The sequence below is a fragment of the Platichthys flesus genome, chromosome 8 (genome assembly GCF_949316205.1).
Source record: "Platichthys flesus chromosome 8, fPlaFle2.1, whole genome shotgun sequence".
Classification (NCBI taxonomy): Eukaryota; Metazoa; Chordata; class Actinopteri; order Pleuronectiformes; family Pleuronectidae; genus Platichthys; species Platichthys flesus.
In genome coordinates this window covers 10545235-10572786 of record NC_084952.1, presented here as the reverse complement: position 1 = coordinate 10572786, position 27552 = coordinate 10545235, and the positions used below count along the sequence as shown (strand labels likewise).

Below are 27552 nucleotides of genomic sequence, written 5' to 3'. Positions count from 1 at the left end.
GTTTGTTGTTTCATGGAGGGGTTAGATGCGGTCCAGATTGCCTGTTGCCAATAGAGACTGTCTCAGTTCACCTCCAGTGGCTGGTCACTCCATTCATAAACAAATCCCTCCAGCCCGGGACCTCTGAGCTGCTACCTAAAGAACAACAAGCAGGACCCCCATCTGTAGTTGGAGGTTTTCTCCCTCCGCTTTTCTCCTCTTTCTCAGCTCACTCCGTTTCAAACTTCCCTCTATTATGTCTTCAACTCCCCTCCACTGTTCCCTCCCTCCTATCCTCTCCTCTCCCTCTCTGCTCTCTCTCAGCTCCAGCCGGGCCGCACTGCTGACACTCCCCTCGGTGTGAATCTGTCAGGGAAGGAGCGTGCACGTCTCCAATGGGAACACTTTTTCATGTTTGGGAGCAGTGGGCAGGCTTTGTAAAAGTGTGAGAGTGGAGTGAGAGAGAGGGAGAGAGAGAGAGAGGAGACCCCCATCGTGCTGTGATTTGACTAAAACAAACAGCCGGACCCAGAGTGGTACCTCCTCCAGCAGACTGCCGGGACAGGACGGCAGAGATTAACCTCAGACTCTGAACATCTGAAGGGATCTGTACATCTGAGGCAGCCGCCCCTGTAGAGACGACCAGCTGGAGATCTCTCCTCCGGTTTCAGAAGGAGGAGACCGACTGCTGGCCTGGCAAACCTCCTCGGACAGAGACTCGTCTGTGTGTCCCGGGTCACTCTGAAGGTAAGAGGTCTTAATTCTTCATCACTGTCAAGGGTTTGGGCAGCTGCTGTGATGATGTGCTGTACAAAATGTGGAGAATTCACTCAGCCTGCACTGGGAAACCCACTGTGACAGAGGGAATTTCATGGCTGTCTGTCTCAGAGAGGATGCCCCTCATCCTTACATCCTTCACACTGCTGCGTCATATAGAGCCTCTGAGAAATCGATCAGATTCAATACCTGAAAACAAGCTCAAAAGTCTGCTGCTGAAGTCTGTTTGGTTGTTTGAGGTTGTTGCTGGTTATTGCTAACGTGTCTGTGTTGGTGGTATTTGTAACCTGCATACTTGAATGTGTACACAACAGGAATTACAATGTGAAAGAGTGCAGAGCAACCTGTTCAAACACGAGCCGGTGATGACTTGCATCTCTGTACATAGACACCTTTTCACACTTAACATAGTGAAACTCTAACAATGTTTATCTTCTCGCTCAGAGAATGCGTTTGACAAGGCGTCCCAGGGTCCCCCCCCCCCCCACACACACACACCCACACACACACACACACGCTGGGCTTTATAGCACAAGCTGTTTGTATGTGCTCCACTTTGTGCTTCGCTGCTAAAGGGCTTGTTTATACAGCCCTCCTCAGTCACCCTGAGTGAACTGACGGTCCTCAACACCCAAGCCATCAGTCTCTTCCATCCTCTGTCCGTCCCCCCTACATGGAGAGTCTTTCTGGACCGCCATGATGGTGCAGCGAAATCAGACCCAACATCAGTCACTGTCACCAGCATCCTCTTTAACTCTGGATGGATGCCCTCTTAGTGATAACACACCGTGCGGTTTCATAGCTTCATGCCTTTGTCACCAATCTGGCATGAACCAGTGACCCGGTCTCGTCTGAGGATTGCAGAGCCGTAAAGACAATCTGTTGAATCATCTCCTCGCATTCATCACATGAGAAGGTTTTAGTACCTGGAATGAGCTACATTATGGCAATGTGAGCTGTTTCACGGCCGAGACACATGTGGCACGCATGTCTCCTCGCTCCAATCCGCCATGTGTTCTGCACCTGAAAGCTTCGCCACTTCCCGGCTGCGTACGGCTGCGGTGTGGTTAAGTTGTTAGCTCAGTTTGTTGTGTTTAGTCTGGGTAACTGCACCGGGCCTTTCTGTTTACACATTTCTAAAATGTGAGAATCTGAATTAGCATCAGTTGTGATCATAACTGCCTGTCAACACTCTTGAAGTCATTGATCATCTCTGGCTTGGTGGATATTTCTGGTCCAGGCATTGTCCAGTGCTGTTGTTTCAGATGAGCTGCTGGGAAACTGCATACATATCATACTTTTGCCATCAATGGTATTAGCCTGTACTGCATTCATACCATAACTCTACCATCAGAGGGGATGCCTGCTGCAAAACACTTTTCACAGAAACAACTGTTAAATACAATATCTATTCTGATGGATCTTAACTGAACAGACTTGTGGAGATTGTCTTCTGAGCGGTGGGGATTTTTCTGCGTGTGCGTCAGACTGCTGGTATGTACTACAGCAGAGCTCTTCTCCCTGGGCCCCGGCGCAGTGCGGCCCATTCGGCTCCATTCCCCTGGCCCAGACCTTAATCCTCCGTCATCAGCTGTTTCCTGGTTCCCCGGGCTCCCTGCATGCCAGTCGCTCTGAGAAAATGTGCTTCGCATTATGACCATGCAGAAAACATGCCAGGAGTCTGATTCGGCTCCCATGTGCTCCGATGTGTAACAGTTTGAGCTCAGCAGCGAGTTTTGAAACACAACCACTGTGAAGTTGTTTATATCCTGTTGATGAATATGGTTTAAAATCCTCTGAGCTCTCCGACATCATGCCACATGGTTATCCTTAAATTTCTTAATGAGAGCGTATATTTCATGTTTGACTATGAACATCTCTGACTCATTTCCTGGTGATCTCTCGATGTCTGATTCACGATTCCTCATTCATACTTCTGAACTGAGTCCTTGTTTCTTTGTGAGGCCATCAGCCTCTGCTTCTTTAGTGATGTAGTCAGACACTGAACTTAAGTCATATAGCTTTAATAATGAAGAGCACTAAGTGGTGCTGTGATACAGCATCCTGTACGGCTGCCCGGTCCATCTGGCCTCCCCCCCCCGCCCCCCCCGCCCTTCTTTCCCTCCCTCCCACCCACTCACATAGAGCTGACAGGCAGCTGCATCTCATCTTCAGCCGGAGAGCACGGCCACTCCTGCAGGTCCACTCCTGGAGGAACTGTTTCTGTTTTTATGAGTTGTCATACCGAAACCTTACGGGAAGAAAATCTACCAGAAAATGCAAAGAGTGGTATCATTTTGACACATGTAAAAAGAGATGCTGTCAAAATATGTGCATACAAAGGTTGGAGCTAACAAACTATGTTTACGCCGTTTATGTCAGTTTACACATCTGCTCCATAGACTGTGTATAAAGATGGTAGTCATGACTGCTCCCCAAAAGTGAAGCCAAAGCACCTTGTTCGCCTCCTGGTGGCGGACTGCAGTACAGGTCATAAACCCGCCTCCTCCGCGTTAGCAGATGGGACTGGGATCCTCTGTATAGGTCCTTCAAATGTATCTGTTGTTTGTTGTGGTTATAAAGCCTTTACTCCTGAAAAGGGTCCTCCACTCCTGTGTAGCTTTAGTATGATGATCGCCTCTCTGATTTGACCACATAAGGAAGACTACAGATTATTATCTTTTTTAGCAGGAAGTTTTGGTCTCCATCAGATCCTGTTAAAGCAACACACTTTATCTTCGGAGCTTTGCTGTCCTCGCTCCAACTAAAACAGGCTGGAATTAGTGATACAGCACAGTGAGGCAGGAGGACAGGGGGCTTTAACAAGATAAGAATATTCCACACAATTGAAAGCTGAGAGAGAATTTGGATTTCTCTCGGTTTGTCTTGAAGCTACGAGCTGCTTTCGTTTGAGGTTCAATAATGTTTAACATTGGCGCTACTGTCGATACCCATTCATAGGAAACAACACTCCAAAGAGCTTGTTGCAAATGTTAACGTTAGCTTCCCTGTGCACAGATAGTATAAATTATCACCCAGATTTATGCTTCTCTTATTCCCCCGGCTTTTTTTCCTGTGTTTAAGGAAACAGTCCTAATTGTATTCAGCTGTTTCTGGATCTGTCTTGTTGGGTGTGTATAAAGAGCAGAGGAACTGGGAGTGTGTGTAGGCGTCCTCCATTTCTCACGAGGCAGGCTGGGGGTCTATTACCCTCCAGTGTTAGTGGAACAGGAGAAATAGTCGGGGTGCGGGACCCTACGCACGGGTGGGCGATGTCTTAGAGGAAAACGTGGGCGGATGCATATGCCAGTAAAATATCTCTGATATTTATGTATTCCCACAGTGCAGAAACTGTTAGCATTGGCTGGGACTGGGACAAAGCACACACATAATTATAGCCTTAAGTGGTCAACAAACAACTCCAGGATTTACTGCTCAAGAAAAAAGGGGACATTTTACTTTAGTTACAACCGCTTCTGAAATTTTTGGTGTTTTAATCCTTTTTCTTTAATTTACGTTCTCAAATGAGGAGAAAATTAGATCGTTAAACTGATATCAAACACTAGCCACATCTAAGGATGTCATTCCACAACCGTCAGTTTTACCCTGAAGCCCCTAACGCCCCCCCCCCCCCCCCCCCCCACTGCCACTACAAACAGCATTTACAGCGTTGTTTGAAACAGTGCAAACCAAAATCCACAGGTTTCCAAACACGTGTTGCCTCAGCAGGAGCCCAGTCACTTTGGTTTGCCGGGGAGCAACGTATGGACTGAGATTTATGGAGAGGAATAACAGAGGAGAATTTTTTAATGCTCCGGAATATGATAGTACAAACTTGAGATGGCTTCGGTGCAGCGTCAAGCTCTGAAATTACAGGAAACAAGCTGTTTTTTGCTGAGACAGAACTTTTCAAAGTCCTGCAGTGCAGCTGTGTAACTGCGAGATCCAGTTGTGCATCAGTGTAAGAGCCAAAAATCTTGAAAATCTTTCTGTCAGTCAGATGACAGGATAACAGATGAAGACTTTGCCTCAGCCTCAGCCTGTCCTGAAAATAGTTACACAAAAACTTCTGGAGTCGAGAAATATTCTATGTTAATAAAGGATCAATTGACAGCCGGTAATATTAAATTAAATGTTCAATATTTGCAACTTTGGGGCCTCTTAATCCCCAAAATCCAAACAAAAACAAAAATTCAAATTTTGATGGCTTTGCAAAGTAGCATGGGATCATGGGAGTTGTGTCTCCACCACCATTGATGAAAATCTAGCTTATGCAATTCATGTTCACAGATGTGGTGATGTGTTCTATTCACGTAATGCAGCAAATGACAATGAATAATTTGGATAAATTACAAGTGACCAAGGATATTCCCACGGATAAAGCAATTATGACCCAATTAAAAGGCAAAATGGAAGCCAAGGAGATATATAAAATAGGATTTCTCATTGTTTTATATTTTATATGTTATCATACATAAATTTACCCTTTTTGGGTCTCTCAGCTCCACTGCTTGGTTTTCTGATCCATAACTTTTTTTGCTCACTTTACATTACGTACAAAGGTCCAAGTGTTTCAAATATCAGAAGTTGGTGGAGACTAAAGAAGGAGCTAGCAGAGAGTGAATATTGGGACATATCAGTTTCAAAAGTTGTTTTTAGAGCTCGTTTCTGCTGCCTCAGAGTGGGCAAAAATAGTTGATGTATCTGTAGCTTTAGATATATAAGGTGCACACACACACATATTTAGGAAAATTGTTATCTTTTACAAAAAAGAAAGATGGTTGACTGCGACACAAACACAGGCTCCAGAGGCATTTCCTGCTTACAGCAACTCCCAGAGTCTGACAGCATGTTGGTGACATGTGTGCCGTCCCAGCTGAAATCGCCTTTTACCCATAAACCTGCAGATCAGTCGGTTTCCCGTCACGTTGGATGACGGGGAGCGCTCTCTGAGGTGGGAGCACTGCTTTGCTGGGCCGCTGCCGAGGGACCAGAAGGTTCTCCTCAGGGGAGGGGGGGTCGGGGGGCATGTTGGCTGGCCTGTCCAAGAAGGGCGATAAAAATGGAGGTTTGTTTAAACAGAGTCGCACCAGGTCATTTTTTTCCCACAGAGCTCGCCAGGGCCCTGCTGCTCGGAGGTCTGTCGAGAAAACCTGACATCCTTCTGAAAAAACGAAATACAAAGACAAGCATGACCTGTGTGTGTGCGGTGAAGATATTTTAGTCCTATGATTTTAAACATGTCTTAATAGAGTATCAATGACTCTGACAGGTCATATTTTGTCTTATAGGAGCTGATGATTGTTTGCATTGGAAAGAAGTGGTTGCTAAATTGGAGATGTTTGTTTTGCACAGCTTCCTTTGCACTGGAGAGTGTGTGTGTGCTCCCTCTGCTGTCCCATTCGGTGCTTTCATGTGGTGTTTCCCATAAACTGTGCCCTGTGTGTCTGCACACTCACGTCGCTGTTCTTCCCCTCTGTCTGCTGCTTTGTGCACTATTCTTGCGGTGTGTCCATGGTTTGTCATGCTTTGTCACTGGTCTTATTGGTCTGGTTTTTCTTTTTCTTAGCACTTTGTTGGTTTGTTTTTACCCAAGATGACACAACAAAAAAACAGATTTCCATTAAACCTGGTATAAGAATGTGATGTGTCAGAAAAGAGCCAATAAAATGTTGGTCTGGATCCAGATCCAGGATTTCTTTTCATTTTCTTTTACATTGCGAGATTGGGTATTAAGGGAGCTGATATCTATGAGTGTGTGAAAGGAGGTGCAGCTTGATGAATGTAAGGGGACTGTTGGGCCTTAACAGAGGGATGGGCTCTACTGAGTGCTCCTGACGCAACAGCTACCAAGGAGGTTATGTTTTCACCTGTGTTAGTTTGAAGAGTTAGGAAAAAGTACTTGACCGATGCCATGGAATTTTGTACAGGGTTGGGGCATGACCCAAGGTAGAATCCATTACATTTAGATGTGGAAGCTTTCTTCAACCTTGTGAGATAATGCTGCTGTAACATCCCAAACTATTCAATAAAGTACATCGATCTGTCTGTCTTTCTGTCTGTCTGTCTATCCAGCCTTCCTTCCTTTCTTTCTTCCTTTTTCGTCTGAGTGCTCTTCAACTTTAAAGCTGTTTTCTTCTGGGAAAGAGTTTCATGATGTGCTGTGTGATCCTCTACTCATTGTGGCATCTGTTGTTGTCGCCGTGTGTATTTGTTTGGTGGTAGTGGTGGTCTGCTGTGTCACTGATGCATCACCGACATACACCCACACAATTCCAGAACATTTTCTCATACAGGAAGTCAGAACTCTCCAGCTGCATGTTTGGACATCTTTTTCCCTTTTGTTATAGATTACTCCTCTTTTTCCCTCCTTTCCCCCCAAATGTAACCTCCCCCCCTCGGGACACACTAAAGCAAACAGTTGGCTACAAACTTGGTTTCCCACCTCATTGAGGACTGCTTCATCACTGCCAGATGTTTAAATAAAACATGCACATATAGTATACATAGATAATCCCACAAGTAGGATTACAGGGTGCGGAGGGACCAGGGTTTACACACTCAACTGTATCCTGAGGCTGCGCGTGGGCTGTGTGCGCCCAGCTGAGGTGGATTTTAGCATTCTTCCTCATTAGCCGGCGACACGTTGAGTGTAGCTCGCTTGTTTATGAAAACCAGGAAGGGTCAATCAGCCACCAAATTCCCAGCATTTGTGGGAAAACTCGGTACAGCACGATAACAGTTTAGCCCTCACAATGATTACTGTACCATCACCATCATAAACGTTGTTTGTTTTTCTCAGACCTCCGTGATCATTGTGAGACTGAGGTATCCAGTTTCGAAGATTAAAAAGACAACAATAAACATCTGGGTTAGAAAAATGTTTTGCTGATTCTGCACAAGCCGCCCTCCTCCGACCGAGAACCACTTGACTCGACTGGACTTGATTTGTGGATATTGTGGAGGTTTCTTACTGTAATTTGTCTCAAGCACGGAATGCTTGATCGTCTCTTTGGTTCAAACACGGTGCAGCTCTTGGTTTTAGGGGGTCAAACTGCTGATAAGTGTTTTTATTTAGTGGGAAACAGCGTCACTGAAATGCTGCCAAACTTTCTTGGCAGATATCATAGTGTCCTGACTCCTTTGAATGTCTCAAATCGTTTTTTTGGTTCTCTTCTCATCCTCACCAGGATAGAGCCTGAAACAGCCATGTTTCCAATACAGTTTGAAACTACTTTGCACAACGCCTCATACATCTTTCGTAGTCTTCAATCTTGGATTAAACTCTGTTTGAAGCTCTGTGATCCCAGTCAGCACATCCCATTTCGAGGGTCAGATTCCACCTCCGAAACCCCCGCTACCCACTGGTCAACACAAAACCGCATCGTGTTGCAGTAGCCAAACATTATCTTTCCGTTCCCTTCAAAGACCCCAAACGGATACTTGAACACACCTAGATTACTGTTCAGCAAAGAGTGAGCTCTCTTTTTTTTTGGAGCTTTAGATTTCAGATGTAATTCACATCCTGTAGTAGCGCTAACACAGCAGCAGTCTGGCTTGTTACAGCAAATATCACGGTTGCAATAACATTTGTTTCTTCTCACACGGCCAAGTGACGCATGCCTTCGGCGCCACTGCGTTTGGCTGTTGTCGCTCAAAGTCATCATCGTTGACACCGAGGTTGACCACTACTTTTAGAAGCACTGATGCATGGCTTCCGTAGCGGACGGGCCCTCATCGCTGCCTGCTGCATGGGGCCCCCCCCGGGGACGAGGTGACCCCTCCGCTCTCCACCGTCATCACCAGCAGGGTCCCAAGGGTATCAGCGATCCTGGGAAACTTTCAGAGGAATACTGTGGGAACATGAACTGTACACAGGCAGCAGTGACAAAAGGGGGAAGAGAGGCAGAGGTCTGTGAGTGTTTGTGTGTGTGTGTGTGGTGTGTGTGTGTGTGTGTGTGTCTCCAGAGTTTGAGGAGGATAGGTGGGGGCTGGGATGCAACACAGCGCACGTCGCTGTGTACAGTGTGAGTTTCAGCATTATGCTGGCTCGCAGCACCAAGAGAAAACCCCTCTCTCTCTCTCTCTCTCTCTCTCTCTCTCTCTCTCGCTCTCTCTATCTCTCGCTCTCTCTCTCTCTTTCTGTTTGTTGCTCTCTCACCCCTTTTTATTAGAACCAGGAGGCTGCAGGGGAGGAAATGGACCAGTCATGTTTTTGGAGCAACTCAAGAGCTTTTGGGAGCGGAAGTGCCAAAACCAGTTAATTTAGGGAGCAACATGTATCTGGTTTGAGTCACTGGCTGTGGGTTAAGGGTCACGTATCTCATCACCACTGTCAAACTGATCACAAAAATTGTTCTCCTGTTTTAAACTTGGAGCTAAATCAATAAGGAGAAAAAAGCCAACTTGGTCCACAGTTATGGATACAAAGGTGATGCTGCCAGACATGTTGGGATTAAATAAACTGAGAAAACTCGTCGTAGTCTCAGTTAAGCTTTAGAATCTGTGTTGAATTACAAAACCCATTTTGCCTATGTTCTTAAAATAGAGATCGTAAAATTAAATTATCACGTAAATGGGGGTGAGATTTCACAAGGTGCATTTCACAATTTTTCCACCGCCTCCCCTCCCCTCGTCCTCTTCCTCCTCCACCCTCGCTCTTCCCAAGGCTCCCTCTTCCGCCCTCTCTCTCTTTCCCACCCTCTTGTGTGCAGGCCTGTGATCCATCCTTAACTGTTTCCAGACGCCTGTGCACTGCAGGCCCTAACCCCTGTTCCAAACATAACAACAAACCACCACTACCCTCTGCAGTTTTTTCCCCCTTGTGCAGTGACATCACTATCAGAGCATTTGAAGGTCTTGGGTCATGGTGGTTGACGCGAGGGTGAAAGGTATCGGGCACCTCTGTCCTGAAAAAAGCTGCTGAATTCATTCTGTGATGTTGATATCTCTCTTTTGGTGTATAACTTGATATCTTATTAGTAATAAAAAACCACAGCAACCTTTCCAATCTCAGTACACTCCTGTGTCAGCGGGTTGGGTGAATGCCCTCATTTTCACTTCTTGTTTACACAGAAAACCAATTAATGGCTCAGCACGGCTCTTGAATAGCTTGGACGCAGCATTGTTGCCAGAGAGCGTGTTGCAAAAGCTGCACACAGTGACCCGCTTGTTATTGGTCAGAATGCTGGTGAACCGGGAACAAAAAGAGCCAGACATTGTCGCTCTGTCCCGGTGCAGTGAGGCATCAAATACCTTCAGAGTGAGCTGCATCTGGACCTCAGACTCATGTGTGCCGGCCAGAAACCATTAAAGACGGCAGCCGGACAGCAAACTGGATGCTATGTGTTTGTTTCCTCTCGGTATGGGCTGAGAAGAGTTTTGTGTCATTTCCTCTGATTGGAAGCAGATTTTTTCCGACAACAGAATGTGATTTATCTCCTGAACTCTTCCAAACTCAACCCATCCTGCTTGATTTCATGAAGACGGGAACCAATTCCTTCCTACGTCAGGCCTCTTGAGATGGAGTTGTGTGTTAACCGGGGTGAACACTTTGTAGCTTTATTGAATTTTTCTATTTGGACCAAATAATCTGTGACCAGGTTTGAGAACTTTTTTTCTCATCTGCTTGTTTCCAGAACAAACCATCTGAAGACGTCCAACATGACGAGGGCGACGGCGTCCATTCTCCATCTGACAGTTACAAGTGAGAACTAACTTTTTATGAGAAATTTTTCAGGACCACCGGGAGAGAAGAATGTTAAGCCAACTATAATGTCAAGATTGGATACTTGTATGTATTTTGATAGATTTTCTAGCTTGTGACTGTGATGACTGATGTATTCAAACTGACCTCTGCTGTTTTAGATATATCTGTCACTGACGAGGCGTCATTATCCTCCCACTTACCGCTCCAGACGGCTCATATCTTTCATCGTTAAGAGATAGAGCAGGATCCGCCTTGTATTGTTGATATAACCTTTGACCTCATGCTGCCGTCTCTTTGACCTCCATCCTGACCCTTCCTTCCCTTGTTGTGTTGTGTCAACTCCAGCTCTCCTATGCCTCTGCGCGCAGCTGCATTGCCTGGAGATAACACCCAACGACAAAGAGCTGGTCCTGGCCGAGGGCTCCTCCCTCACCCTTACCTGCTCCGGCTTCAGGGAGACGACTTGGGAGTTCAAGAGGGACGATGTGCCGTATTTCCAAGTGGAGCAAGTTCAAAATGCAGGCCAAAGCTATCAAATCGTGCAAAGCGGCGCCACATCTAGCATTTTGACCCTGAAAAATGTGAGCTGGAAGCACACGGGGGTGTACCTGTGCGTTGATCGACACACTGGAGAAACTACGGAGGTTGTCGTGTTTGTCCCAGGTGAGATCTGATTTACGCAGCAACACAGTTTGTAGAAGATATCTGACCCTAACCCTAACCATATCCGATTAGATGCTATAAAGATTATTTAGTACATATTGACGTACGACTCATCAATCTTGTAAGTAATGAAAGTTGTCATGTTTCTGTCCATAGACCCTGATGTGTGGTTCATAGAGAGGTTCCATGGCATGGTAACTAAGACCAATGAGGAGAGCAGCATCCCCTGCGTGGTCACCAACCCAAACATTAACGTCACCCTGTACGAGAGGGACACTGACATGCCAATCAGAGGACATTATGTCCCCAGCGAGGGGTACGAGGCGCCGCTGGAGGAAAGGACCTACGTGTGTCGAGGAGAGCTGAACGGGGACGTGGTGGAGTCTCAGGCCTTCTACGTTTACAGCATTGCTGGTAGGTGTTCAGGCTCCTCTTCCCAAAATAAAAATGGTGATTATTGACTCAACCCCCTCCATGTGTGCCGGCACCCACAAACACATGCACACAGAGTCTTGGCCCTTTAATTCAGTCGCAGCATACACCCAAGCTACCAAAGTTAATAACGAGTCTGTCTTTTTGAAGCACCGTAAAGGATCATATAAAATGTTTGTTATGCTGAGGAGATATTTTGATAGAAAACTTTGAAAAATGCTTCAAAAGCTGTTTGAAGAAATCTGAAGAACATTTTATAGCTACGATGCTGCCCTGTGGGCGAATAACTCTGTCAAGGCCCCAAAATCTCCTCACAATCATAAAAATCAGTCCCCTAAACAGCCCTGATTTCGTATCGTCTAAATCCAAGAATTATTCTCTGAGAAATCAAAGAAAATGCAGAGAAATACCCAAACTTGAAATGTTGAAAAAGTTAAAATAAAAGTATTCATGGTCCCACCCCCCAATCTGGAGCCACACCTAAAGGTTATGGGCTCTTCCCTTGGTCATGCTCCAATTTCAAGGAAATCGGTTGAGTAGTTTTTAAGTCATCCTACCATCTAACAAACACAGATGAAAATATAACCTCCTTGGCGGAGGTAATGAACGGTTCTTCCCTGACCCAAACAACATCCGTCGACCAAGTATAATTGTGATCTTGCTAATTGCTACTAGCTAACACACACACAAACAGAAATTCCGAAAAGAAACATAACCTCCAGAGTAAATAATGTGGAGTTGTAAAATAGTTTATCTTTTTTTTAGCTTGGATGCAAACTCAGGAGCCAGCAATCAACTTTTGACACATATTAAGAGTTAAACATTAATTCAGGGTTTGTATTTGACCAGATTAGTGGCTCATCAGAACTGAAGTTTCCCACATACTGTTTTAATTAATCCTCTTCCTCCTCTCCCCCACACTCTCTCTTCCCGTCCCAGTCCCGGAGGCCATCAACGCCCACATCAATACGTCAAAGACGGTGCTGAAACAAGGCGAACCGCTGACAGTCAACTGCACGGTGCACGGAGTGGAGCTTGTGTATTTCTCCTGGGAGATCCCCAACAGACATGTGAGTAGGAGTATGGAGCAGAACGGGCGCTTTTGTTCAGCTTCTCCTTCGTGTTGACTCTCCAAGCTTCACGGCTGAGCCTAAATTGCATCAAGATGTAGAGACACACCTCGAATTTTTATCCCCTTGTGAAATTGTACTCAAAGCACATGGTGTTGGTTCCGAAAGTTCTGCTATGGTTTATTATTGAAGATGATCTACTGGATAGTTATAAAAACTGTTTTGGAGGCAGCATCGCCCTGTTTAATGGGTGAATGTTTCATGTGACCTTTGCTACAGATCAGACAATATATCCCAACACTCGTATCCAGGGGATTATACATTTCCTGTGGAATTTTTTTTTTCTCGAAGCTCCACCTTGCAGATGTTAGATCACACAAATTAAAATCCCATTCTACCTGATAATAAAACGGCAGACCAGCAGAATCATGTTCTTTTAATCTCTCCAAGCTGATTGAGGTGGAGCCGCTCACAGACGTCCTGTCGTCCACCAACATGCGCTCCTGCCTCATCTTCTCTCGAGCCACGGTGGCCCACAGCGGAAACTACGTCTGCCATGTCCACGAGGGCATGCAAGAGCAGAGGGACTCTGCCAGCGTCAACATCACTGTGCTCGGTTAGACACACACAACACACACACTCACACACGCACTCACACACGCACACACACACACACACACACACACACACACACACACACACACACACACACACACACGCACACACAACTCAAACAAACCAATGCTGCACAGATTATTATTGGGTTTCGCTCACAGAGAGGAGACTGCTTATTATCTAGACCGAAGTCAAGGTGAGGGAGTTGCTCTTTTTAAAGGAAGTAAAGATCACCACTATTTATTTCTGTTCAAAGTGTGAAATAAACCTTCAACATTGTGTGGACGCCCTGAGTGATACCTTGAAAAACCACGAGGTTGCAGCAACTCTGCATTTAGACTTTTGGAAATAAACTCCAAGTTCACAAGACGTGATCGTGTAACCGAGCTTTGACTTGAAACATTAATATACAGTAGGTTCGCATCTGAGCAGCTCAGTTGTCTTAAGGGCAGCAGACTGAGAGGGGGGAAGAAATGTTCTTCATTTCTGTCTCCTGACGTCCTCTGAATGTGTTTGGGTCTGTGAATGCTTATTCTGTACGCAGTGAGGTGTGAGATGTTTATGAATAACGTGAACCGCCATGCTTCATGGAGACTGGGACATTGTACAACTGTGGCCTGGAAGTCCCAGTGGAAAAGACAGAAGCTTACAAACAGGGCCAGTCCATGTCTATAGCCCACTATCCAGTGAAGTATAAAAAAAAAAAAAATTGTCAATCAATCAATCTATTAACTTTGTTTTGTGTAGAGCGAGAATTCTTTTTTTTACAAATCACAATTTGCCTCCAGGGCAAAACAAGGTGCGACAGCCTCTGCCCTTAACCCTCGACAAGGGCGAGGAAAAACAACCAAAACAAGACAAAACAATTAAGGAAGTGTAATTAATGCATGCAACACAGCACGTCAACAACATTTGCAACATTCATGATAAAAGACAGGGTCTGACATAAATGGAGCATTGTATCAATGTTAAACAGAAAAAAAGAATAAAACAAGTGAGTAGAAAGAGATGCATTTTGTTCTTTTTTGCCCATAGAATGAATTTGTTTGACATTATGTTCCTGATGATAAACGTGGTTTTTCAGAGCGAGGCTTCGTGGACGTGAAGGCTGCCAAACAACAGAACATTTCAGCCAAGCTGCAGGAGAACGTGGAGCTGAGAGTTGAGATTGAGGCCTACCCTCCCCCCGAAGTCCGCTGGAGCAAGGACGGTGCCACCATCAACGGAGACAAAACCATCACAACCAGAGCAGAGCATGAGATCAGGTCAGACATCCAACCAGACTCCTCAGCTGACCTTTGACCCTAAAAATACCTTGAATACCATAATGCAATTAAACACCTCATTGGCCTTGATGCATTTTAACAATTAGCACTGGTGCTGTGTGAGGGTGACGGCCTCCAGAGCATCCAGCCCCTGTCAGTCATCACCAGATAAGGCCTCCGCAGAGAGAAACACTATCCTCTCTGGAGGGCAGGACTCCGTCAATCATTACACAGGAACCCTAAACACAACATATCTGTCACAACTCACTAATGTCTCACAGAAAAACAACAATGTGGTAGTTTCAGGAACATGTATTTCACAGTTTTGCCAAAAAACACTCAAAAAGATAAAAAATAAATAAAGGGATGATAATCTTAAATAGTTAATGAATATATTAATAAAGTACAGCGTCCATCCAGTTCACTATATTTTCAGTTTAACTTCCCTAATTTCCTGTAAACATATTCTTTCTGGAGGATCTAAGACAGAAATGACATAATGCGTTAAGAAATAAATGAATAAATGTAGAAATATGTAAATAAATGAGACAATACATGTAGAATTACAAAAATATGAATATTTTGTGTAGAAATTACATATAAAAAAGTGAATTGTAGGAAAATGAAATTTTCCTCACCAAATCATATTCATGATCTATTTATATTATTTATTATATATTCATGCATTTTGTGTGTATGTTTGTATCTATTAATGTATTTAAATATTTGTTCATTATGAAGCCTCCTAACTGCTTGTAAAAGCAGTTTAGCTTATCAAGAATTTCCCAATTTTCTTTAATATTCCCTGATGATAATTTCTGGATGTAGAAAGTAGTTTAAAGCATCTCCACATCTGAAAAAACAGCATAGTTTATGTTGTGCAACCTAACAAATCTGTTGAGAATCTGCATGAAGTAGATTGAGTCGAATATCTTCAAAGAAATATAAGGCAGCTTATACACATTGAAGCAAAAGAGTAGTGAATGTTCATATTTCATTTTTAATGTCTTCACATGTTGTCCTTCTGTCTTAGGTACATCACTACTCTCACCTTGGTGAGGGTGAGGACGGAGCAGAAGGGACTCTACACCGTCCTCGTCACCAACGGAGACGACACAAAGGAAGTGACCTTTGACCTGGAGGTTCGAGGTGAGCGGTTTATCACAGCATAAAGGTGTTTTTATTAATTTCTGGTCATTCTCAATACCATTTTGGGTTCATGAAATACAGACAAATTGTAGCAGAGTATCATGGACATGTTTTTACTCACGTCAGCAGTGATTAATGAGTTCTGCACCCCCTTTGTTTAGTTCCCTCTCAGATTAAAGACCTGACCGACCTCCACCTCCCAGGGAAGAGACATTTGGTGACCTGTGTAGCTGAGGGGGTCCCAACCCCGACCATCGAGTGGTACAGCTGTGACAGCATGCTCAAGTACGCCTCCACCCGTCTTCACTTAACTGTCACACAGTGAACACCAGGGGGCTGACCATACACACAAATGTCTCTTTACTTTCAAATCATGTGCATGTGCTGCTTGGACTTCACGCCAAGCTGCTGCCACTTAAGTGAATCCAAACGTTGATCTCGTGCTCGGTTGCAGGTGTAGCAACCAGACAGCGGTTTGGCAGCTGCTGACGCCAAAGCCGGAGGAACTGAGCATCGAAACCAACGTGGGCTACAGCGAGACTCGGAAAACCAGTCAGGTCCGCAGCCAGGTGACCTTCCAAAAGCCCCAGCAGGTCACTGTCCGCTGTGAGACCAGCAACCAAGCAGGCCTTGTCGACAGGAGGGACATCAAACTGGTGTCCGGCAGTAAGTGTCATATGAATATTGTCCCGTCTCAGTGGTTTTCATATTGCCAGATGAAAGAGAAGGTTCATGTTATACTGCATGTTGTTTGAATGTTTTAAAAAAAAATCTTTAGTGTATCTCTCTTTTCAATCCTTTGTCAAATATCTTTGAGGTGTTTTTTTTTTTATTATAATATGATATATTTTTCACTATTTATATGTGCACTGAACTACTGTTAAAAAACTTACGAAGATTTATGTTGAATATAGTTTAAACTGAACAAACTCAATCAAAACAACATGTATTTGAAATCATTTTTTTTTTTTTAAATCAACAAGAAGCGTAGTTTTATTTTAATTTGAGACAACTCAAATAAAATGATCTCTGCCCCATCCTGTCTGATGCTCAGTGTCCTCTCCCCTGTAGCCACGCTGTTCTCCCAGGTGACAGTGTTGGCTGCTGTTCTCGCCCTGCTGGTCATCGTTATCACGGGCTTCATCATCCTCATCGCCGTGTGGAGGAAGGTAAGATGGACGAATTCGCCTGTCAGGTTCCTCTCAAAAAGTTGCATGTAAACCGGAGTGATGGTGAATGACATGTGCAAAGGAGTCCTTTGGTTTTGGTGTGTCATGTTTTTCCTCCTCGGTGCTCCTCAGAAACCTCGCTACGAGATCCGGTGGAAGGTGATAGAGTCTGTGAGCCAGGACGGTCATGAGTACATCTATGTGGACCCCATCCACCTGCCCTATGACCTGGCTTGGGAAATGTCACGAGACAACCTGGTGTTGGGTGAGTCTTCAGGCAGTCGGGCACCAGTTGAAAGACCCCGCAAATCTTATCAGTGTTAATACTTTGAATTCCTAAATCAGATTCATAGACATTTATAGCTATGATTAAAATTATACTGCAGCTCTCGTAGCTGTAACTTCTCACTCTTTATACTTCAAACTGTGGGGAAACAGTGCGATAACTTTAGTGTTAGGACTTGTGGTTTTTAAATGATGAGCCCTGGAGCAACAGGAGGAGCATGCAACTGTCCCATAGACCCTAATGTTAAATCAACTGAAACATCACACCATTTTTAACCCGAAAATTCAGAGGAAAACAGAGAGAGAGTTATTTTTGTTTTTTAATCTCTGTATCTCCCAAATGTTTGACACCACAGACAGACACTTTTTTATCACTGTGTTAAGCACAGTCTCTTCTCTCAGCGTTCCAACAGTCGGCCGAGCGCCAAGTGTCAGGCTAGACAGACTATTTTGAAACGATAACATGACCCTTTAATAACATGTTGACGTGTGTAAAATAAAATAGTGTACAAATATGACATTAGTTTCTACATTGGTCATCTAAAGTCAGTCTTAAATCCTCTTATAAAATCCTAAATGTGCGTGAGGTAAATGAAGCATAGACTGAAAGTGAAGCCAAACCTTCTTTTAACCTGCGTTCATTCGATTGGGTCAAGAAGTAAGGTTATGTCCTCATAAACCTCAATACAAACAGGCAGTAGAGTAGCCCCACTCTACTGCCTGTTGTATTGAGGTTTATGAGGACATAACCTTACTTCTTGACCCAATCCAACTTAAAACAGTCTCTTAGTTTTTCAGGTGATGAAAGTAATTCTTTCTCTGATGTAAGGCTACTTAAGGCTGCAGGCTGTAGACTGTTCATCATATCTAAAATTATGGTGTTCATTCTAACTAAATGACAGAACCCTGAAAAAAGACCTGTTATGTCCTCTGTTGCATATATTTTATATTTTAGACTATCTGACTAATAATTAAAGAAATTAACAATGATGTGGGATTTGAACCCCATGTCAGAAAGGAAGGTATAGAATATGATAATAATATCAGCCGATATGAGCTCATGTCAATGTTTTCAATGCTCCTTTTTTATTGTTGATCAATGACTTACGAGTCACTCTATATCCTGTTTTACAAATGATACAGCTTTTCTTTTGCGTCTGCCTCAAATAAAAAAATTCAAACCAGACTTCTATTGAGTAGTCTGCTTGTCCAGATGAAGGCAGACAGATTCTCCTGCTCCTCTCAGCAGGGGACTTCAGTGCTGAGTCGAGGTTAGAATAATAAACTATGTTCTGTGTTAAGCTTTTCTTCTTGGCCTTAGTCCCTCTTCATTCTTAAAGCTCCTTTTAAACCTTACCCCTCTATTGCCGCATTGTTGTTTGTCAGCTGCTCCCGACAAACAGCTTCCCAAGCCAACTGAGTCAGACGTCTACTCAACTCATCATCTGTACCACCTTTAATAAGCTACAGCTTCTAATCTCACTCTATTAGAAACATATTTACAGTAGCAACCGTCATGAAGTGAATGTTGTTCTTTTTCAGCTCTGATGTGCTCTGTTCACACTCTGTCCTCCTGGGATCTCTCTTTGGATTTCAGGTCGCACTCTTGGATCAGGAGCCTTTGGCAGGGTGGTCGAGGCAACTGCGTACGGTCTGGCTCATTCCCAGTCCAGCACAAAGGTGGCAGTGAAAATGCTGAAGTGTAAGAAGCACACAATGCAAAAACATAGTAATGAGCCATGTGTGTGTTTGGGTGGACCGTGCAGAGACCACAGTGGAGTCCTCCTGCATGGCCGTCAAACACTGTGACCAGGGTGGTGTGCTCCTCTGAGCTCGGAGAGCAGTGCCACGCAGAGCTTTAGTGTGGCTGCCACCCTCTCAGCCAAAGGGTCATTCAGCAGTTTGGCAGCGTAGTGTGTCCTGGTGTGTCCTGGTCTCAGCATATTTAGTTCTCCTGTTCTCACACCCGCCTCACACTGCTCTTCTCTTACACATGGTTCTCTCTCTGTTCCTCCAGCCACAGCCAGGAGGAGTGAGACCCAGGCCCTGATGTCCGAGCTGAAGATCATGAGTCACCTGGGACCTCACCTCAACATTGTGAACCTGCTGGGAGCTTGCACTAAAAATGGTGAGCGTCACAGTGAGCCACAGATTTTGTGTTCAGATTTAATCAAAGTTAAACATTATATCTAAAATATCAATGTAAAAGCTAACGGCTGAAATTATCAAATCAGGAGACAACAGGAGACAACACGTCAGTTACAATTTGTGACTTCACAGGTTGTTGGGCACAATACAGATGTGAACATATGGTGGAATTGCTGCTAACAAACCATTGTCATAATGGGAACAACAATTAAATAAATAATTGATTTATCGTGACCATGTAATGAAAAACTATTCTAATTTAATTAACCCTTTATTGTAAAGACTAAAATAAGTATGTAAATAAACATTGTATATGATTTCCAATGAAAACTTGTGTTGTGTGACAAGCTAGGTGTGGCCTGTCGAGGCGACTTGTTAGTGTTTCTTTGTGAAATTCCCATACCATGAATTGCTCCTCCTCCACCAACCAGGGCCTCTGTACCTGGTGACGGAGTACTGTCGCTATGGCGACCTGGTGGACTACCTTCACAGGAACAAGCACACGTTCTTGCAGGACTACGCTGAAAAGAACCAAGATGACGGCTGCCTCATCTCGGGAGGAAGCACACCGCTTAGCCAGAGGAAAGGGTGAGAAGAACGAGTTGTACAAAAAAATCCCCATTCAGATTCACACAAAGGGGCGTTCTGTAAGATTTACAGGGGGGGAGTTGGGGGTAGTTGGGGGTAGTTGGGGGATTTCTGAATGATATATCTGGGCTGTCTCACACTAAGAAATGAGCAGAGTCAACCTTATTATATACAGTTAAGTTTAAATATGATGTGCAACCATGAATAAATGTGGATTTAGTTCAACTAGTGCATTTTTATCCGTATCCATCCAGCTATGTATCTTTCGGAAGTGAGAGCGATGGAGGCTACATGGACATGAGTAAAGATGAGCCCTCGATCTACATGCCCATGCAGGAGCAGATAGATACCATCAAGTACGCAGACATCCAGCCTTCTCCATATGAGTCTCCCTACCAGCAAGACATCTACCAGGAACAAGGTTTGCTCTGAGCCACATGTGTCTCAGTTCATGTAACCCTCACGAGTATTGATGATGATCTGATTACTGATTAAAACAAGTGTAAAGAATTTAAGCAAGCGAACACAGGAATAGTTTGATGATAAGAGGCCAACAGTAACAATCTGTCTGCCACTCACAGCAAGAGGAACTTAAAATAATGAAAATTGTCTGTATGTTTGAAAAGCTTTAGTTTTAAATCAGTAAAGTTGATAAAGTATTGACCAGATAAAAAATGCAAGCAGCAGTGAATGAAGGGGAAACAGGCAGGACGCTGGTTGATGCAGCTGCGTTGGATGTAGAAGACTTTAGGCTGAAATCTGGGTCAGATTGGAAAACAAATTGACAATGAATAAAGAGTTAATAAGTAAACTTAAAAAAGTGAAATTCATGAATTGTTTTGGCCTCATGTATGAGTGAATACAGTTGTTCTTTTAATCAGATTACGTACAAACACACATAATAAGAGCACCAGCTCCATTTGAGCCTGTTAAACTCTCACTCAGTCCATGAGATTCTAATCTCTCTCTCTTCCTGTTGTGTTTGTTGTCTCTTCTTGTTATCGAGTTCAGATGACAGCAGATTGGACCTAGCCATCAGTGACTCTTCCATCCTCACCTTCGACGATCTTTTGAGCTTCAGCTACCAAGTGGCGAAGGGGATGGAGTTCCTCGCCTCCAAGAATGTAAGTTACTGAAATTGAAGTTTCATAGAATTTAGCCAGTGACTAATCATCAGAAAGTCAGATGGAGAAGTAATTTACTGTTGTTCTGAAATTTGGAAGCGAGGATTGTTACAAACACTACACGTGTGTACAAACAAGTGTAAAAACAACAATGTCATTATTTGTTTTATTCCTACACAGTGTGTCCATCGTGACCTCGCTGCCAGGAACGTCTTGATCTGTGAGGGCAAACTGGTGAAGATCTGTGACTTCGGCCTGGCCAGAGACATCATGCATGACTCCAACTACATCTCTAAAGGCAGCGTAAGTACCAAAGTAACTGCGGGTACACACACATGCACATTTGTTCCACTAACCCCATGCGTTCACTCATTGACATGATCGATTACTAACCTTAACTATTACAAATGAAAGCTAATACTCGGCCTGCCTCTATGTAGTAAATCTAAGGCACTTTGCTACACAGAACAATGCACAGTATAAAGACACATACATACACACACACATGGAGCATCCCCAATGACTTCAAACATCTGTGAGCTGGACTGTCTATAGTTTAGAAATAGCTTTCAATCTGTCATGGAATGTTTTTTTGTTTTGTTTTCGTTCCATCAGACCTTCCTGCCCCTGAAGTGGATGGCACCTGAAAGTATTTTCCACAATTTGTACACAACCCTGAGCGATGTGTGGTCGTATGGCATACTTCTTTGGGAGATCTTCACACTGGGTTAGTTCAAACACACACACACACACACAAACCTTGTCTCTCTCTCTCACACACGTTTTATATCTACATAGTGCGGACTCTCTTTGGCATATTGCCTTCCCTAGCCCCTTACTCTAACCCTAACCAATCCGTACTAAATGCCTAGCCCTAACCCTAAAAACAAATCTTAACCCTGAAACAGTCCATTAAAGGGGGGTCAGAAAGTGAGGACCTGCCAAAATGTCCTCACTTTCTCAAAATGTCCTCACTCCGTAGGTTGTAGGCTCCCCACTAAGAAGCTGTACAAGAACACACACACACACACACACACACACACACACACACACACACACACACTGACAAACAGGTTTCAGTTGGTTGTAATATGATCACTCTCCACTAGATGTCAGTAAACCCTTCAAACTCTCACAGTATATGGGTCACACATAAGTGTCTAAAATGAGAGCAGCACAAGTCGACAGCCAATTTGACACCAGATGGTTGGTATGTGCTTCAGCTTGAAGACTCATAAGGGGTCTGAATCTTATTAGGCACAGTCAAGCTCATGAACTCATTTTCTTCCCACGATATTTTTGAAACTAGCATCAAAACAAAGGGAGCTGTTTATAGTATATGCAGTGTGAGCCCGAGTGAAGGGAAAACAAACTGACAATCCAGCTTCTGTGAGTGATAACCAAAAGTTGCCTGTGCTTCGCTGCTTCACTCTGACCTTCAGTGGACTGTTCAGATCCATTCCTCATTTGAATCGGGGTCAGAACAAATACTCTCAGTACACAACAGATGTGATTCAGATAATGAATCTGTGTTTTTTGCTCTTGGGGACAAACTGATATTCACTAATAATTGCAGTTTCTCCTAGGTGCATGGCTCTTAAATATTATGGTTTCATCATCACAGTTGTCTTCTAGCCAGTGCACGACTTGAGATCTCTAACGGCTGAATTATTTGAACTGCTGTCTGCAGGAGGAACCCCCTACCCTGATCTGCCTATGAATGAGTTATTCTACAGCGCTCTGAAGAGAGGTTACCGAATGACCAAACCCGCCCACGCCTCTGATGAAGTGTGAGTCTCTCTGTCGTTTATTGTTGCATCTCCATCAAGTCTTCTGACCGTATATAACAAATACGAAATAAACACATTTTTATTCTGTTTGTGTTGCAGCTATGATATCATGAGGAAGTGCTGGGATGAGAAGTTTGAGACGAGGCCTGACTTCTCCTTTCTGGTGCACAGTATGGGGAATATGCTGGCAGACGGCTATAAAAAGGTACTTTATTTATACATCGTGTCCTTACAGGCCTTCTGGGCTGCCTTATTGATGCTGAACTGCGAAGTTGGATTTGGAATATTTCAGATTTTTTAATGTAACTTTATATTTTTGGCCATTTTCTTTATTTAGTATTTTATTCACCTCCTCACTGTCAGCCTGTCAGTCCCCTACAGGCCTATTAACCAGGACACTTTCGTAAAAAAAAAAAATGGAAAATCAGTTATGACTTTTAAATATTTAAAATAAATTTACATTGTCATAGTATTCGTTTCACTTCAGAAAAGGATGCAAATGCTTTGACTTTGTTGTGTAAACAACCTTTAAGTGTTAAATAGCTCATATTATTTTGTGTGTGTATGTTCTGAAGCTGTTGCAAAGAAATCGAGATACACACCGTAAAGTTAAATACAAAGTCCAGATGTACAACGCTGGTGAACTGAATCTACTGATCATATGTCTGATATTCCGAGTACATATACCTGTGAGATAATGCAAACCCCAGTGTCACCACTCAAATGATCGAACCACTGTCTCCTACATAACAGAGATACAATCAAGTCAACGACAACTTCCTGAAGAGCGACCATCCGGCTGTTGCCCGCACCAAGCCCCGGCTCTCCTCACCCTTTCCCATCGCCAATCCATCATTTGGCTCCCCCGCTTCCCCCGCCACCCTCTCCTTCCCCCCGGACCCCTACAACCAGTACCCGGGAAACTTTAGACAGCAGGCCGACGCGCAGGACGTCATAACCTCATACAACGAGTACATCATTCCAATCCCAGACCCCAAGCCGGAGGAAGCTTTCACTGACGTGCCATCAGAGAGCCCTGCCAGGTACCCAGCCGCTGACAACAGGACGCAGATGTGCACCAAATGCTGCGGCTGCAAGAGAGAGGAAGATGTATTTACTTAACAAGAACATTTATTTTCCAACCACACACCCACTCATCCAGATGTTGAGCTGGGACAATAGCTGCACTATGAAGGCACACAGGGAGAAGAGTTTTCTATTGCACACATTTAAATACACAGTCATGCAAAGTTGACTCTTAAGACCAAATGAATGTCTGACCATACAAAGTCTGGGCATATTCACATGTAAAATAATTTATGATTTCATAATTAATTATTAACTTTCCTCACTGATAACTGGATCACAGATTATTCTTCTAACGCTGTGTGTGGGAGCCCCTGGACTTTGGCCTCCACCAGAGGAAAAACTGAAAAACTGCAAAACCAGGAAAAATAATACATTTTAAATCAAAACTGGAAACCTGAGCAAATCAATAAAAAGATTATTCCATGAACATCCTTCCAATTTTCTTTAAAAACTGTGAAGATGTGCCCAGAACTGAAACAGATCATCAATTAATCGATAAGTAGATGAACGGAAAATGATTTAATATTTGTCACAATTTAATGGACCAAAACTTGTTTAGATAATCAACAATTTAATAAGAAAATCACTGTAAAAACATTGCATTAGTTTCAGCTGCTTTATGACCTTTCAAAGTCAAATCTTTTTCATTTGAGTTGTATAATTTCAATTAACCCATGTGAAGAAGTCAAGTCGGATTTATTTCAAAAATGCGTATAAAGAGCAAGAGTTGAAAGTGCTATACAAACATGGAGAAGAAAAATAATACAAATATGGATAAAAATAAATAAAAACAGTACGAGAAAGATGCAGACTCACAACATAAAAGTTAATGTAATAAAGAAGACAGACATAACAGAATCCTTACACAAATCCGACTAAGTTCAAATCAAGATTAAAACAAATATTTCTTTATACAGCCATTTCAAAAATGAAAAATTTAAGACAAACAATAAGAAACAATTTAAAGCAATTTGAATATCACACAGCAAGAAAGCACAGAAACATATACATTTATTACAGATGTAAAAAGTGTGTGCTTTTAGATGAGAGTATTAAAATTGTGTTTAAAATTATCGACATTAACTTCTACAAACAAAAAAACCTGATCATTTTGTGCAAGCGTACAGCGAACATTCTTCCACACAAGAGATGACATTGAAAATAAGCATTTCTTTAAATGTGATTAAAACAGATCTGTAGAATCACTTCATATCAAAAAGCAGAGAGCAGAGAGAAAACAGGGACAATAGATCTAATGCAATTTAATAAATTTAATAATGTAAGTGAACAAACAGCGTCAGTTCCCTGCATAGTAAAGAAGTAAGACATATGACTTAAGCTGTTTGGGCTGAAGAGAAGATGATGAAAATTGGAAGAGACATTCATAGAGACTGACCCTGGTGACACAGTACACAGAGTAAAGTTGTGTTTTGTTCTCTCCGCTCTCAGCTCTGAGGCTCTGGAGGAGGAGAGCGACTCCGTGTCTCAGGACACGGCGGACACCCTGCCAGAGGAGGACAGGCTGGAGGAGACCAGCGAGAGAGACGCTCTGCTGGGCTCATCCGGGACGCCTGAGGTAGAGGACAGCTTCCTGTAGCCACACTAGCCTGAACCCTGAGAGAACGCAGCCCTTTTATGGGGATTTCTTTTTAACATGCCTGAAAAAGGGAACGCGACTAAACTAGAATGTAGCAAAATGGAGACCGAGAAGGCAACCTCTGTATTTCCACTAAGCACTCTAAAGGTTTTGTCCTTCTTTGAGTTTTTGTTTCACACCTAATACCTCTGGGATTACAAACGGTTACAGATAGCGAGCGTGATGTTATCAACCAGTCATTTATTGAGAGTTGAATGCGGTACACTCCTCACACTCCTGTAGAATCAGTTTACAGTGAGTGCAGAGGTGTTCACTGTATCCTCCAGTTTAGATTTATGAGGCCTTATGAGACATGTGCTTTATTCCTTGCACACATTTAGCCTTATGCCCTTCGTTGGCTTTTCACATTAAATCCCTCCCACCTTCTCAACCGGTGTAGATTTTAATGAACAGTTTTATCAGTTGTAATAATACAAAAATGATTAACTCAAAAATAGAAAATGTACACACGTTCAAAACTAAGTAATAAAAGTTCAATATGAATGGGAATCCTCAATATTAATTAAACTTTTAGTAAACCACCACCATTAGTCATGGAATTTGGATAATTAAATCAAAACTTATTTTTTCCTCCACAGCTGTTGTAAAGTATTTTTGTAAAATCTTATTCCCGGTATATGAAATGCAGACAGAATCTACATGCACTGTTTTACCATCAGATTATGTTTTTTTTGTTTGATATGCATTAGAGCCAGCATTCTCCCATTTTCTCTTTTGTTTTCAGAGATTTTTGAGATGATATCAAATGTATATGTCTTTCGTGAAGTTTGAATAGCGCCCTTTGTCTTTGAATACTTGTTTCTGTGTAGGCTTTAATTCATAGTCCTGTGCCAGATTTGCACTTTATTTAGAAGAGACGCTTCATTATAAGGAAATATAAAATTACACAATGTTACAAAAGAAGAAGCTGAGAATTTATTGAGGGAGATTGAGTTTTGCTTTTCAATGTGTGGCTGTGAGAGATAGGTAATGACTCCCGGTGTCTTGGAGGACAGGCGGTTGTCAAGTGAAAATAATAAACCCAGCGTATCACTGCCTTAGCACAAGATGGCACACATGGACGCCTTTGTACAGACTGAGATATTTGTTTCTGCAGCTGAAGCCGCGCGCTGATATGAAGGGCTATACTGTACTCAAGGAACCTAGATAGCCATATGTGCACATGTAGAAATTATGCTTCTGTTGCAATGTTTAACATTCACTTACACGATGTCCACTTCCATTACATAATCCACCATTTAAAACGACACTAGTTTTATTTCCTGTAGCATTTGTTCCACATTATTAAATGCACATCACAGTATCACAAGCTACGGTACCAAAGCTCTTGTTAACGTTTACAAATGTATTTTTATATATATGTGTCATTTTATATGTTGTAAATGTCAAAATAAATGTGTATTATCATAGTATTGCTGGTGGTATTGTGAGTCTTTTTTTTTAACTCGTTTAACTGCAGAAAAATACTAAATCACTAAAAGTCTGAATTCTGGTAAATATAATAATCCCTGCTTCTCTTAATGATACAAAGCTTCAGTCAACTGCCCTCCACAGCTCCTGGTTTACAGCTGACTCTTTTTGAAGAACCCTCCTATAACTTACTGATAAGATGCTTCTTTCATGATGTGAAGTGCAACTCAGAACAGATCCCCTCTATCCACAATGACTTGTTCTCACTCCACACTCTCAGATCTCTCTGCGCCGCTCTCCTATTCCTGGGTCAGATTTCTGAGAGCCCTTTGACTGTCCTCCCCTCTCGAAAAAAACCCCCCACATTATTTCCGCCGAGAAAAGCCTGGCAGCCATGGTTCCACAGTGATGGAGGTGATTAGTCTCATCTCCATGGGTTTCTCAGGAGAATTGTGCCTTTCTGTGGCAAATTGGCACTAGCTCATTAATTAGTTGAGCGTGATATGTTGATCCGCCTCCGCCCACACACACACACACACACAAGGATCACTCCACCCTCCACGCTCCACCACTTGCCCTCTGAAAGATTGCATGTTTGCTGTGTGACTCCTGCGGTGGAGACACTGTCAACAA

At 43.2% G+C, this 27552-nt stretch overlaps 1 protein-coding gene across 3 annotated transcripts; it reads left to right on the top strand.

Annotated features, from left to right (window-relative positions):
- The first annotated feature begins 306 nt into the window (after positions 1–306).
- Positions 307–26921, top strand: pdgfrb (platelet-derived growth factor receptor, beta polypeptide). 3 transcript variants are annotated; one of them, XM_062393337.1, is made up of 23 exons: positions 307–726; positions 10395–10462; positions 10811–11128; positions 11285–11542; positions 12500–12630; positions 13081–13246; positions 14330–14510; positions 15544–15659; positions 15821–15944; positions 16114–16325; positions 16731–16828; positions 16961–17093; positions 18711–18815; positions 19131–19241; positions 19693–19849; positions 20104–20270; positions 20861–20973; positions 21154–21276; positions 21589–21700; positions 22664–22763; positions 22863–22968; positions 23517–23873; positions 25302–25440. In XM_062393337.1, the coding sequence occupies exons 2-23, from the start codon at positions 10420–10422 to the stop codon at positions 25305–25307; spliced, it is 3237 nt and encodes a 1078-aa protein (XP_062249321.1). In that variant the 5' UTR covers positions 307–726; positions 10395–10419; the 3' UTR covers positions 25308–25440. The 3 variants fall into 3 exon arrangements, with proteins under 3 accessions (XP_062249321.1, XP_062249319.1, XP_062249320.1); XM_062393335.1 differs by having other exon boundaries at positions 324–726; positions 23517–23806; positions 25302–26921; XM_062393336.1 differs by lacking the exon at positions 307–726 and adding an exon at positions 9893–10300 and having other exon boundaries at positions 23517–23806; positions 25302–26921.
- The last annotated feature ends 631 nt before the right edge of the window (positions 26922–27552 follow it).